The following is a 13,997-nucleotide window of genomic DNA, read 5'->3' as shown; positions in this document are numbered from 1 at the left end:
ATCCGTTAGCTGGGCGGGTCCGAGGAGTGACTTTGAGAGAAGCAGCCAATGGGAGAAACGTGCAACCATATAGCGTTCATGCCCCCTTCCGGATTGGGTCAGACCTGCCGCTGATTGACGGTCACCTCCGCCAATGGGCGGCCAGCTGCGCGCGGCGGTTTTGGCGGGAAGAATGGATCAACTGCCGGAGGCGCGCGGGGAGCCCGAGGCCTCCGACACCGGCCCCTCTCCCCGGCCCGGGGCCTCCGGCACCGACACCCCTCCCCGGCCCGGGGCCTCCGGCACCTCTCCCCAACCCGGGGCCCCGCAGCGCGCACAGTCCCAGCGGCTCCAACTCTTCACCGCAGCCATGGAGACCACCCGGGAGAGGCTGCTGGAGACGGCCAGGTACCGGCGGCAGCGCGGCCCCTCACTCACCCTCCCTCAGTACTGACCCTCCGACAGTGCAGCCCTCCCTCAGTACTGACCCTCTGACAGTGCGGCGCTCCCTCAGTACTGACCCTCTGACAGTGCGGCGCTCCCTCAGTACTGACCCTCTGACAGTGCGGCACTCCCTCAGTACTGACCCTCTGACAGTGCGGCACTCCCTCAGTACTGACCCTCTGACAGTGCGGCGCTCCCTCAGTACTGACCCTCTGACAGTGCGGCGCTCCCTCAGTACTGACCCTCTGACAGTGCGGCGCTCCCTCAGTACTGACCCTCTGACAGTGCGGTGCTCCCTCAGTACTGACCCTCTGACAGTGCGGCACTCCCTCAGTACTGACCCTCTGACAGTGCGGCACTCCCTCAGTACTGACCCTCTGACAGTGCGGAACTCCCTCAGTACTGACCCTCTGACAGTGCGGCACTCCCTCAGTACTGACCCTCTGACAGTGCAGCACTCCCTCAGTACTGACCCTCTGACAGTGCGGCACTCCCTCAGTACTGACCCTCCCACAGTGCGGCACTCCCTCAGTACTGACCCTCTGACAGTGCGGCACTCCCTCAGTACTGACCCTCTGACAGTGCGGCACTCCCTCAGTACTGACCCTCTGACAGTGCGGCACTCCCTCAGTACTGACCCTCCCACAGTGCGGCACTCCCTCAGTACTGACCCTCTGACAGTGCGGCACTCCCTCAGTACTGACCCTCTGACAGTGCGGCACTCCCTCAGTACTGACCCTCTGACAGTGCGGCGCTCCCTCAGTACTGACCCTCTGACAGTGCGGCACTCCCTCAGTACTGACTCTCTGACAGTGCGGCGCTCCCTCAGTACTGACCCTCTGACAGTGCGGCACTCCCTCAGTACTGACCCTCTGACAGTGCGGCGCTCCCTCAGTACTGACCCTCTGACAGTGCGGCACTCCCTCAGTACTGACCCTCTGACAGTGCGGCACTCCCTCAGTACTGACCCTCTGACAGTGCGGCACTCCCTCAGTACTGACCCTCTGACAGTGCAGCACTCCCTCAGTACTGACCCTCTGACAGTGCAGCACTCCCTCAGTACTGACCCTCTGACAGTGCAGCACTCCCTCAGTACTGACCCTCTGACAGTGCGGCACTCCCTCAGTACTGACCCTCTGACAGTGCGGCACTCCCTCAGTACTGACCCTCTGACAGTGCGGCACTCCCTCAGTACTGACCCTCTGACAGTGCGGCACTCCCTCAGTACTGACCCTCTGACAGTGCGGCGCTCCCTCAGTACTGACCCTCTGACAGTGCAGCACTCCCTCAGTACTGACCCTCTGACAGTGCGGCGCTCCCTCAGTACTGACCCTCTGACAGTGCGGCACTCCCTCAGTACTGACCCTCCCACAGTGCGGCACTCCTTCAGTACTGACCCTCTGACAGTGCAGCGCTCCCTCAGTACTGACCCTCTGACAGTGCGGCACTCCCTCAGTACTGACCCTCTGATAGTGCGGCACTCCCTCAGTACTGACCCTCTGACAGTGCGGCGCTCCCTCAGTACTGACCCTCCCACAGTGCGGTGCTCCCTCAGTACTGACCCTCTGACAGTGCGGCGCTCCCTCAGTACTGACCCTCCCACAGTGCGGTGCTCCCTCAGTACTGACCCTCCCACAGTGCGGCACTCCCTCAGTACTGACCCTCTGACAGTGCGGCTCCCTCAGTACTGACCCTCTGACAGTGCGGCGCTCCCTCAGTACTGACCCTCTGACAGTGCGGCGCTCCCTCAGTACTGACCCTCTGACAGTGCAGCACTCCCTCAGTACTGACCCTCTGACAGTGCGGCACTCCCTCAGTACTGACCCTCTGACAGTGCGGCACTCCCTCAGTACTGACCCTCTGACAGTGCGGCGCTCCCTCAGTACTGACCCTCTGGCAGTGCGGCACTCCCTCAGTACTGACCCTCTGACAGTGCGGCACTCCCTCAGTACTGACCCTCCGACAGTGCGGCGCTCCCTCAGTACTGACCCTCTGACAGTGCAGCGCTCCCTCAGTACTGACCCTCTGACAGTGCGGCACTCCCTCAGTACTGACCCTCTGACAGTGCAGCGCTCCCTCAGTACTGACCCTCTGACAGTGCGGCGCCTCAGTACTGACCCTCTGACAGTGCAGCACTCCCTCAGTACTGACCCTCTGACAGTGCGGCACTCCCTCAGTACTGACCCTCCCACAGTGCGGCACTCCCTCAGTACTGACCCTCTGACAGTGTAGCACTCCCTCAGTACTGACCCTCTGACAGTGCGGCACTCCCTCAGTACTGACCCTCTGACAGTGCGGTGCTCCCTCAGTACTGACCCTCCCACAGTGCGGCACTCCCTCAGTACTGACCCTCTGACAGTGCGGCGCTCCCTCAGTACTGACCCTCTGACAGTGCGGCACTCCCTCAGTACTGACCCTCTGACAGTGCGGCACTCCCTCAGTACTGACCCTCTGACAGTGCGGCGCTCCCTCAGTACTGACCCTCTGACAGTGCGGCACTCCCTCAGTACTGACCCTCTGACAGTGCGGCACTCCCTCAGTACTGACCCTCTGACAGTGCGGCGCTCCCTCAGTACTGACCCTCTGACAGTGCGGCACTCCCTCAGTACTGACCCTCTGACAGTGCGGCGCTCCCTCAGTACTGACCCTCTGACAGTGCGGCACTCCCTCAGTACTGACCCTCTGACAGTGCGGCGCTCCCTCAGTACTGACCCTCTGACAGTGCGGCACTCCCTCAGTACTGACCCTCTGACAGTGCGGCACCCCCTCAGTACTGACCCTCCCACAGTGCGGCACTCCCTCAGTACTGACCCTCTGACAGTGCGGCATTCCCTCAGTACTGACCCTCTGACAGTGCGGCGCTCCCTCAGTACTGACCCTCTGACAGTGCGGCGCTCCCTCAGTACTGACCCTCTGACAGTGCGGCACTCCCTCAGTACTGACCCTCTGACAGTGCAGCACTCCCTCAGTACTGACCCTCTGACAGTGCGGCTCTCCCTCAGTACTGACCCTCTGATAGTGCGGCACTCCCTCAGTACTGACCCTCTGACAGTGCGGCACTCCCTCAGTACTGACCCTCTGACAGTGCGACACTCCCTCAGTACTGACCCTCTGACAGTGCGGCACTCCCTCAGTACTGACCCTCTGACAGTGCGGCACTCCCTCAGTACTGACCCTCTGACAGTGCAGCACTCCCTCAGTACTGACCCTCTGACAGTGCGGCACTCCCTCAGTACTGACCCTCTGACAGTGCGGCACTCCCTCAGTACTGACCCTCTGACAGTGCGGCACTCCCTCAGTACTGACCCTCTGACAGTGCGGCACTCCCTCAGTACTGACCCTCTGACAGTGCGGCGCTCCCTCAGTACTGACCCTCTGACAGTGCGGCATTCCCTCAGTACTGACCCTCTGACAGTGCGGCGCTCCCTCAGTACCGACCCTCTGACAGTGCAGCACTCCCTCAGCACTGACCCTCTGACAGTGCGGCACTCCCTCAGTACTGACCCTCTGATAGTACGGCACTCCCTCAGCACTGACCCTCTGACAGTGCGGCGCTCCCTCAGTACTGACCCTCTGACAGTGCGGCACTCCCTCAGTACTGACCCTCCCACAGTGCGGCACTCCCTCAGTACTGACCCTCTGACAGTGCAGCACTCCCTCAGTACTGACCCTGAGACAGTGCGGCACTCCCTCAGTACTGACCGTCTGACAGTGCGGCACTCCCTCAGTACTGACCCTCTGACAGTGCAGCGCTCCCTCAGTACTGACCCTCCCACAGTGCGGCCGTCCCTCAGTACTGACCGTCTGACAGTGCGGCACTCCCTCAGTACTGACCGTCTGACAGTGCGGCACTCCCTCAGTACTGACCCTCTGACAGTGCAGCACTCCCTCAGTACTGACCCTCTGACAGTGCGGCACTCCCTCAGTACTGACCCTCCCACAGTGCGGCACTCCCTCAGTACTGACCCTCTGACAGTGCGGCACTCCCTCAGTACTGACCCTCTGACAGCGCGGCTCCCTCAGTACTGACCCTCTGAGAGTGCGGCACTCCCTCAGTACTGACCCTCTGACAGTGCAGCACTCCCTCAGTACTGACCCTCTGACAGTGCGGCACTCCCTCAGTACTGACCCTCTGACAGTGCGGCACTCCCTCAGTACTGACCCTCCCACAGTGCGGCACTCCCTCAGTACTGACCCTCCCCCCGCTGATAGCACTCCCTCAGTACTGACCCTCTGACAGTGCGGCGCTCCCTCAGTACCGACCCTCTGACAGTGCGGCACTCCCTCAATACTGACCCTCTGACAGTGCGGCACTCCCTCAGTACTGACCCTCTGACAGTGCGGCACTCCCTCAGTACTGACCCTCTGACAGTGCGGCACTCCCTCAGTACTGACCCTCTGACAGTGCAGCACTCTCTCAGTACTGACCCTCCCACAGTGCGGCACTCCCTCAGTACTGACCCTCTGACAGTGCGGCACTCCCTCAGTACTGACCCTCCCACAGTGCGGCACTCCCTCAGTACTGACCCTCTGACAGTGCGGCGCTCCCTCAGTACTGACCCTCTGACAGTGCGGCACTCCCTCAGTACTGACCCTCCCACAGTGCGGCACTCCCTCTACTGACCCTCTGACAGTGCGGCACTCCCTCAGTACTGACCCTCCCACAGTGCGGCACTCCCTCAGTACTGACCCTCTGACAGTGCGGCACTCCCTCAGTACTGACCCTCTGACAGTGCGGCGCTCCCTCAGTACTGACCCTCTGACAGTGCAGCACTCCCTCAGTACTGACCCTCTGACAGTGCGGCACTCCCTCAGTACTGACCCTCCCACAGTGCGGCACTCCCTCAGTACTGACCCTCCCACAGTGCGGCACTCCCTCAGTACTGACCCTCTGACAGTGCGGCACTCCCTCAGTACTGACCCTCTGACAGTGCGGAGCTCCCTCAGTACTGACCCTCTGACAGTGCGGCGCTCCCTCAGTACTGACCCTCTGACAGTGCAGCGCTCCCTCAGTACTGACCCTCTGACAATGCGGCGCTCCCTCAGTACTGACCCTCTGACTTTGTGGCGCTCCCTCAGCGAGAGCTCATGGCGGTGTTGCTGACTATTGAAACATGAATGTCTGAGTGTAAAATGTTCGGATCCTGGACCAGACCCTAATTTCTATTTGGCAGAGGGCAATCTTTCGAGACCGACCCTTTCAGGAACATCCCGAAACCCCTTCCATCTTGTTACACTCCTGTCCTCTGTCAGAATTACAGTAAGACCTGGCTCCTTCCATTATTTATATCAACTGGATCGCACTACAATGCCCCCTGATCTGCGTAGCTAGGACTAAATACGATCGCTGATTAATTATCTGCGGCCCAAGGAACCTCCAAAGACATTAACAAAGTTCCGTTAGCCATCTCTCTGTAAAGCAATAAACGATTGAAATCAATGATTTCCACACCTTTACGACTCCTTAATCACAGCTTTCGCAGACTTACTGCCTGTCTGTATTTGAACCCATGGTTTTCAATAATATTACTACAACAAAATATATATAACAATTTCTTACATTCATGGCAGGCGGTACCTTCTTGAGCTATTTGGGTGCCTCAATGTCCCAGAACAGGTGGTTAGTTGACTGTAGACAACCTGATGACAGTAACGGGCGACTCCAGTTCACTCAAGTCTCTGCATCTGAAATGAAACGGGCGTGTTTGAGTTTCCTGCAGACGGTGGCCTGCCGGGGTGTGTTTTGCTAATTCTGGACGTATTCTGTGTTTCCTCCCTCCTGCAGCTTTGAGAGGTTTTCCGAGTGCTATAAACCCGTCTATAAGATTATGGGGGAGCGGTTCATGCGCGGACTGTACCAACAGCTCATCACCGAGCTCCAGAGATCTATTCAGGTGAGCAACGAGGAGGCCTGTCTTGTCAAAAATTCCTGGCTGCTGTCAGATTGCACGGGTCGGGGTTCATTGATTAATAAATAGAGGTCTTACTGCACAGAAAAGGCCCTTCGGCACCTCGCGTCTACACCGGTCAAAAACACGCCCCTCACTATTCCTATCCCATTTTTACCCTTGTCATCACATGTGCACATCTGAATACTTCTTAAATGTTATGAGGATTTCTGCCTCCACCACCCTTCAGGCAGCGAGTTCCAGACTCCCACCACCCTGTGGGTGAAAAGGATTTTAATCAAATCCCCTCTAAACTGCCTCTTCGGGGCAGGACGGTAGCACAGTGGTTAGCACAGTTGCTTCACAGCTCCAGGGTCCCAGGTTTGATTCTGGCTATGGGTCTCTATCTATGCAGAGTCTGCACGTTCTCCCCGTGTCTGCGTGTGTTTCTTCCGGGTGCTTCGGTTTCCTCCAACAGTCCAAAGATGTGCAGGTTAGGTGGATTGGCCATGCTACATTGCCCTTCGTGTTCAAAAGGGGTTAGGTGGGGTTGCTGGTTTATGGGGTGGCGGTGTGGGGTTCTCTTTTCCAGGGACCGGTGCAGACTCATGGGCTGGGTAGCCTCCTTCTGCACTGTTAATTCTATGATAAATCTCCTGCCCTTTACCTTAAATCTCTGCCCCCTGGTCATTGAACCCTCCACTAAGGAGAAACGTTTCTTCCTGTCTACTCTATCATAATTTTACACATCTCAATCATGTCCCCCCTCAGTCTCCTCTGCTCCAAGGAAAACAACCCCAGTCTTTCCAATCTCTCTTCATAACTAAAACTCTCCAGCCCAGGCAACATCCTGGTAAATCTCCTCTGCACCCTTTCCAGTGCTATCACATCCCTCCTATAATGTGGATTCCAGAACTGCACACAATACTCTAGCTGTGGGGCAGCACCGGAGCACAGTGGTTAGCACAGTTGCTTCACAGCTCCAGGGTCCCGGGATCGATTCCCGGCTTGGGTCACTGTCTGTGCGGAGTCTGCACGTTCTCCCCGTGTCTGCGTTGGTTTCCTCCGCGTGCTCCGGTTTCCTCCCACAGTCCAAAGATGTGTAGGTTAGGTGGATTGGCCATGCTAACCCTAAATTTAGTGTTCAAAAAGGCTTGGGTTGGGCTACTGGGTTATGGGGATAGGGTGGAGGGGTGGGCTTAAGTGCGGTGCTCTTTCCAAGGCCTGGTGCAAACTTGATGAACTGAATGGCCTCCTGCACTGTAAATAAGACCATAAGACATAGGAGCAGAATTAGGCCACTCGGCCCATCGAGTCTGTTCGGCCATTCAATTATGGCTGATATTTTCTCATCCCCATTCCCCTGCCTTGTACCCGTAACCCCTGACCCCCTTATTAATCAAAAACCTATCTATCTCTGTCTTAAAGACACTCAGTGATTTGGCCTCCACAGCCTTCTGCGGCAAAGAGTTCCACAGATTCACCAGCCTCTGGCTGAAGATGTTAACATTGCATTTGCCTTCCTAACTGCCGACTGAACCTGCACGTTATCCTTAAGGGAATCGTGAACAAGGACTCCCAAGTCCCTTTGTGCTTCTGATTTCCAAAGCATCTTCCCATTTAGAAAGTCGTCTGTGCCTCCATTTCTCCTTCCAAAATTCATTTTTTTCCAATTATTTTTTAATTTTTATTATAAATTTACAGTACCCAATAATTTTTTTCCAATTAAGGGGCAATTTAGCGTGGCCAATCCACGTACACTGCACATGTTTGAGTTGTGGGGGTGAGACCCACACAGACATGGGGAGAATTTGCAAACTGCACACGGACAGTGACCCAGAGCCGGGATCGAACCTGGGACTTCAGCACCGCGGGGCTGGAGTGCTAACCAGTGTGTCACCGTGCTGCACCACCATAGGACTTCTTAAGCACTTAATTCACCTGCCTTGCTACCTTAAGGGACGGGTGTACCTGCACACCAAGGTCCCTTTGATCCTCGGTGCTTCCCAGGGACCTGCCGTTTATCATCTATTCCCTTGCCTTGTTCTGCCCAAGAGCAACACCTCACACTTATCTAGATTGAGTTCCATTTGCCACTAATCGGCCCATGCACTTTAACTTTACACAGTAAATCCTTCTGAAAGTCTAACTAAACCACATTTTGAAAAAACAAATAAATTCTAACAGGACTGCACTGGGTAGATGCAGGAAGGATGTTCCCGATGGTGGGGATGTCCAGAACCAGGGGTCACAGTCTGAGGCTACGGGGTAGACCATGTAGGACAGAGATGAGAAGAGATTTCTTCACCCAGAGAGTGGTGAGCCTGTGGAATTTGTTAGCACAGGAAGTAGTTGAAGCCAAAACATTGTATGGTTTGAACAAGCCGTTAGATGTAGCACTGGGGCGAAGGGGATCAAAGGATCTGGGGGGGGAGCAGAATTAGGCTATTGTGTTGGATGATCATCATGAATGGCAGAGCAGGCTTGAAGGGCTGAATGGCCCCAGGCAAGAGGTAACAAGCAAGTTAGACAAAGGAGAACCAGTTGACGTGATTTATTTAGATTTCCAGAAGGCCTTTGACAAGGTGCAGCATAGGAGACTGTTAAATAAGTTAAGAGCTCATGGTGTTCAGGGTAAGATCCTGGCATGGATAGAGGATTGGCTGACTGGCAGACGTCATAGAGTGGGGATAAAGGGGTCTTTTTCAGAATGGCAGCTGGTGACTAGTGGTGCGCCTCAGGGGTCTGTACTGGGACCACAACTTTTTACAATATACATTAATGATCTGGAAGAAGGTACTGAAGGCACTGTTGCTAATTTTGCAGATGATACAAAGATCTGTAGAGGGAAAGGTAGTATTGAGGAAGCAAGGCGGGCTGCAGAAGGACTTGGGACAAGCTAGGAGAGTGGGCAATGAAGTGGCAGATGGAATACAATGTAGAAATGTGTGAGGTTATGCACTTTGGAAGGAGGAATCTAGGCATGGACTATTTTCTAAGTGGGGAAATGCTTCGGAAAGCAGAAGCACAAAGGGACTTGAGAGTCCTTGTTCACGATTCTCTTAAGGTTAACGTGCAGGTTCAGTCGGCAGTTGAGAAGGCAAATGCAATGTGAGCATTCATGTCGAGAGGGCTAGAATACAAGTCCAGGGATGTACTTCTGAGGCTACATAAGGCGCTGGTCAGACCCAATTTGGAGTATTGTGGGCAGTTTTGTGGCCCCATATCTAAGGAAGAATGTGCTGGCCTTGGAAAGGGTCCAGAGGAGGTTCACAAGAATGATCCCTGGAATGAAGAGCTTGTCGTATGAGGTGTGGTTGAGGACTCTGGGTCTGTACTCGTTGGTAGTTTAGAAGGATGAGCGGGGCTTTTAGTGAAACTTGCAGGATACTGCGAGGCCTGGATAGAGTGGACGTGGAGAGGATGTAGGAAAAACTAGAAGCAGAGGACACCATCTTAGACTAAAGTGACAATCCTTTAAAACAGAGATGAGGAGGAATTCCCCCCCCCCCCCACCACCAATCAAACCCTTAGCCTTCTCCGCTCTTGAGGAAAATAACCCCAGTCGAACCAGGCTCTCTACTTAACTGTCTTCAATTCGATTCTCATGCACATTCCCAATTTTCATCTCTCCGCCATTGCCGGCCGTGTCACCAACTGCTCGGGGTCCCTCAGCTCTGGAGTTCCCTCCCTAAACCTCTCCTCCCCTCTCCTTCTTTAAGATGCTGCTTGAAGTGGACCTTTTTGGCCGTGTCCCTAATATTTCCTCATGTGTCTCGGTGTTTAATCTTGTTTGATGAAAATTTCAGGGTGTTTTCACCATTTTTAACAAGTCTGTTCTGCAGCATTTTCAATCTCTGAGGTTGAGGTTTCTGAACATTGGGGTAAACAGTAAACATAGCGCTTGGACTTTCACGCTGAACCCTCTCCTCCCTCCCCACCACAGGCAGAGGTCAGTCAGATTTCCGAACATGGGCAGTTTGAACGAGCACTCCCTAAACTGGATAAGCTGGAGCAAGAATCTGAAGCACGTTCGGAGCCTGCGTGGTAAGGAGGAGCCTGAAATCATTCTGAATGAAGTGACAACTTGCTGGAGGCTTCTTCCTGAGGTTTCACTGCCTCCTGGGTTAGATAGAGAGGGGAAATCAGCCAGGGTTCCTGCTCCTGATCACTGTCCAGTGATCCCTGGGTTAGAGAGAGGGGAAATCAGCCAGGGTTCCTGCTTCTGATCACTGTTCTGTGATCCCTGGGTTAGAGAGAGAGGGGAAATCACCCAGGGTTCCTGCTCCTGATCACTGATCCCTGTGTTAGAGAGAGAGGGGAAATCAGCCAGGGTTCCTGCTCCTGATCACTGCCCAGTGATCCCTGGGTTAGAGAGAGAGAGGGGAAATCAGCAAGCATTCCTGCTCCTGATCACTGTCCAGTGATCCCTGGGTTAGAGAGAGGGGAAATCAGCCAGGGTTCCTGCTCCTGATCACTGTCCAGTGATCCCTGGGTTAGAGAGAGAGAGGGGAAATCAGCCAGGGTTCCTGCTCCTGATCACTGTCCAGTGATCCCTGGGTTAGAGAGAGAGAGAGGGGAAATCAGCCAGGGTTCCTGCTCCGGAACACTGTCCAGTGATCCCTGGGTTAGAGAGAGAGAGGGGAAATCAGCCAGGGTTCCTGCTCCTGATCACTGTCCAGTGATCCCTGGGTTAGAGAGAGAGAGGGGAAATCAGCCAGGGTTCCTGCTTCTGATCACTGTTCAGTGATCTCTGGGTTAGAGAGAGAGAGGGGAAATCAGCCAGGGTTCCTGCTCCTGATCACTGTCCAGTGATGCCTGGGTTAGAGAGAGAGAGGGGAAATCAGCCAGGGTTCCTGCTCCTGATCACTGTCCAGTGATCCCTGGGTTAGAGAGAGAGAGGGGAAATCAGCCAGGGTTCCTGCTCCTGATCACTGTTCAGTGATCCCTGGGTTAGAGAGAGAGAGGGGAAATCAGCCAGGGTTCCTGCTCCTGATCACTGTCCAGTGATGCCTGGGTTAGAGAGAGAGAGGGGAAATCAGCCAGGGTTCCTGCTCCTGATCACTGTCCAGTGATCCCTGGGTTAGAGAGAGAGAGAGAGAGGGGAAATCAGCCAGGGTTCCTGCTCCTGATCACTGTCTAGTGATCCCTGGGTTAGAGAGAGAGAGGGGAAATCAGCCAGGGTTCCTGCTCCTGATCACTGTCCAGTGATCCCTGGGTTAGAGAGAGAGAGGGGAAATCAGCCAGGGTTCCTGCTCCTGATCACTGTCCAGTGATCCCTGGGTTAGAGAGAGAGAGAGGGGAAATCAGCCAGGGTTCCTGCTCCGGATCACTGTCCAGTGATCCCTGGGTTAGAGAGAGAGAGGGGAAATCAGCCAGGGTTCCTGCTCCTGATCACTGTCCAGTGATCCCTGGGTTAGAGAGAGAGAGGGGAAATCAGCAAGGGTTCCTGCTTCTGATCACTGTTCAGTGATCTCTGGGTTAGAGAGAGAGAGGGGAAATCAGCCAGGGTTCCTGATCACTGTCCAGTGATGCCTGGGTTAGAGAGAGAGAGGGGAAATCAGCCAGGGTTCCTGCTCCTGATCACTGTCCAGTGATCCCTGGGTTAGAGAGAGAGAGGGGGAATCAGCCAGGGTTCCTGTTCCTGATCACTGTCCAGTGATCCCTGGGTTAGAGAGAGAGAGGGGAAATCAGCCAGGGTGCCTGCTCCTGATCACTGTCCAGTGATCCCTGGGTTAGAGAGAGAGAGGAAATCAGCCAGGGGTCCTGCTCCTGATCACTGTCCAGTGATCCCTGGGTTAGAGAGAGAGAGGGGGAATCAGCCAGGGTTCCTGTTCCTGATCACTGTCCAGTGATCCCTGGGTTAGAGAGAGAGAGGGGGAATCAGCCAGGGTTCCTGCTCCTGATCACTGTCCAGTGATCCCTGGGTTAGAGAGAGAGAGAGAGAGGGGAAATCAGCCAGGGTTCCTGCTCCTGATCTCTGTCCAGTGTCCTGATCACTGTCCAGGGATCCTGGGGTTAAAGGTAGGAGGCTATAAGGTGAGAAAGATATGATGATGCAAAATAGATAATTCTATGTCCTTGTGTTTTGGAAGTACTGGGGCTTTTTGTCTATGTGTGGATGGTTTCTGCAGGCTCCTATTGCTTCTAAGCAAAGCCACTGTTAACTGAATTTTGCAGGCGTCCCACAGGCTCCCCGGAAGTGGACATAAAGAGACACCTGGTGCCGTACCTGCTCAAGCACCGCGAATACGTGCGTCTGAAGCTTGAAAGGGCGAAAGATGAAAATGCGGCTCTGGCACAGTCTGTGACTCAGGGCAGAGACAGGGTCAAGGCCTTAGCAGGACTGCGGGATGAGCACGCAAAGCAATGGCAGGTAGGTCAACTTCAGAGACACAAAACGGCAATCATTCCTTTCTGTTTTATTAAGGGGCAACATAGCGTGGCCAATCCACCTACCTGCACATATTTGGGTTGTGGAGGTGAGAGCCGCGCAGACACAGGGAGAAATAAAACCTTCACCCTCGCCTAATTATCAGCAGCTCGGGGCCCCTCCGGTGTCTGAAGACTGGGAAAGAGGATTCGGATGGTGGGCGGAGGGGTGGTATTGGGGTCCGGGTGGAAGTGGGATAGGGGCATGAGGGTTGTGGTCTTGCCTGGTCGGGGTAAATGAATTGTGTGGGCTAATAAAGGACGGTTGGGATTGCCCCATCTCGATGTTGAGGAGGAAGCTGCCTCTCCATCTCCCGTTACTAATGCTGCTGTGTGTGTTTGTTTACCAGAAATGCACTGACCTCTGTCGTCAGTTCCAATTGGACGAGCAGTGAGTGAACGAAGACAGCCCGCATTCAGAGTGCTAGCGTTGAAGCAGCAATGTTCTTCTCAATCCTGCCTCCCTGCACCTTCACTCCCATTCCTGCCCTGCAGTTGTAACAGGTGCAGGTGAACTGACCTGAGTCCCATGTCTCATTACAATTTCACTAAATAGCTGTAATGGGGAGTGAAGTGTGTCCGGGAGGGAAGGGTGAGTGAATAGCGTATGTAACAGCGCCTCTGTTTGTATATAACCCTGTGCTGTAACTGTCCTGGGAGTGTTTGATGGGGACAGTGTAGAGGGAGCTTTACTCTGTATCTAACCCCGTGCTGTACCTGTCCTGGGAGTGTTTGATGGGGACAGTGTAGAGGGAGCTTTACTCTGTATCTAACCCCGTGCTGTACCTGTCCTGGGAGTGTTTGATGGGGACAGTGTAGAGGGAGCTTTACTCTGTATCTAACCCCGTGCTGTACCTGTCCTGGGAGTGTTTGATGGGGACAGTGTAGAGGGAGCTTTACTCTGTATCTAACCCCGTGCTGTACCTGTCCTTGGAGTGTTTGATGGGGACAGTGTAGAGGGAGCTTTACTCTGTATCTAACCCCGTGCTGTACCTGTCCTGGAAGTTGGGGAGGTTCTCGCTCTCTGTAACACTGATCACCAAGTTGACCGGTTCACCTCAACCCCACCCCAGCCAGGGGAACGTGTGGACCCTCAGAAACCGACAGCCGGGCGACTTCTGGGCCGTCACAACCTCCAGCAGCTGCCCGTTCCTGTTTGACGCTCACTGTGGGATCGAGAGCTTCAAAACATCACAAGATAGGCCTCTGCACTGCACGCGTGTGTTTACTTTCGTGGTGGGGGGTGGAAACCAT

General features: G+C 54.8%; 1 protein-coding gene across 1 annotated transcript; it reads left to right on the top strand.

The window, feature by feature from the left end:
- The first annotated feature begins 196 nt into the window (after positions 1-196).
- On the top strand, positions 197-13,504 carry si:dkey-6i22.5 (polyamine-modulated factor 1). The gene is made up of 5 exons (XM_038787278.1): positions 197-387; positions 6,209-6,317; positions 10,258-10,358; positions 12,492-12,687; positions 13,094-13,504. The coding sequence occupies exons 1-5, from the start codon at positions 350-352 to the stop codon at positions 13,136-13,138; spliced, it is 489 nt and encodes a 162-aa protein (XP_038643206.1). The 5' UTR covers positions 197-349; the 3' UTR covers positions 13,139-13,504.
- Positions 13,505-13,997: the final 493 nt, after the last annotated feature.

This window comes from Scyliorhinus canicula, chromosome 30 (genome assembly GCF_902713615.1).
Source record: "Scyliorhinus canicula chromosome 30, sScyCan1.1, whole genome shotgun sequence".
NCBI classification, from domain to species: Eukaryota; Metazoa; Chordata; class Chondrichthyes; order Carcharhiniformes; family Scyliorhinidae; genus Scyliorhinus; species Scyliorhinus canicula.
This window is presented reverse-complemented; position numbering and strand designations above follow the sequence as displayed.

Bases quoted from the DNA above. Each gene is read 5' to 3' on its own strand.
- si:dkey-6i22.5 (XM_038787278.1), top strand. From the start codon at position 350: ATGGAGACCACCCGGGAGAGGCTGCTGGAGACGGCCAG. The intron at 6,318-10,257 runs GTGAGCAACGAG...TCCCCACCACAG, and splicing joins AGCTCCAGAGATCTATTCAG to GCAGAGGTCAGTCAGATTTC. The intron at 10,359-12,491 runs GTAAGGAGGAGC...TGAATTTTGCAG, and splicing joins GCACGTTCGGAGCCTGCGTG to GCGTCCCACAGGCTCCCCGG.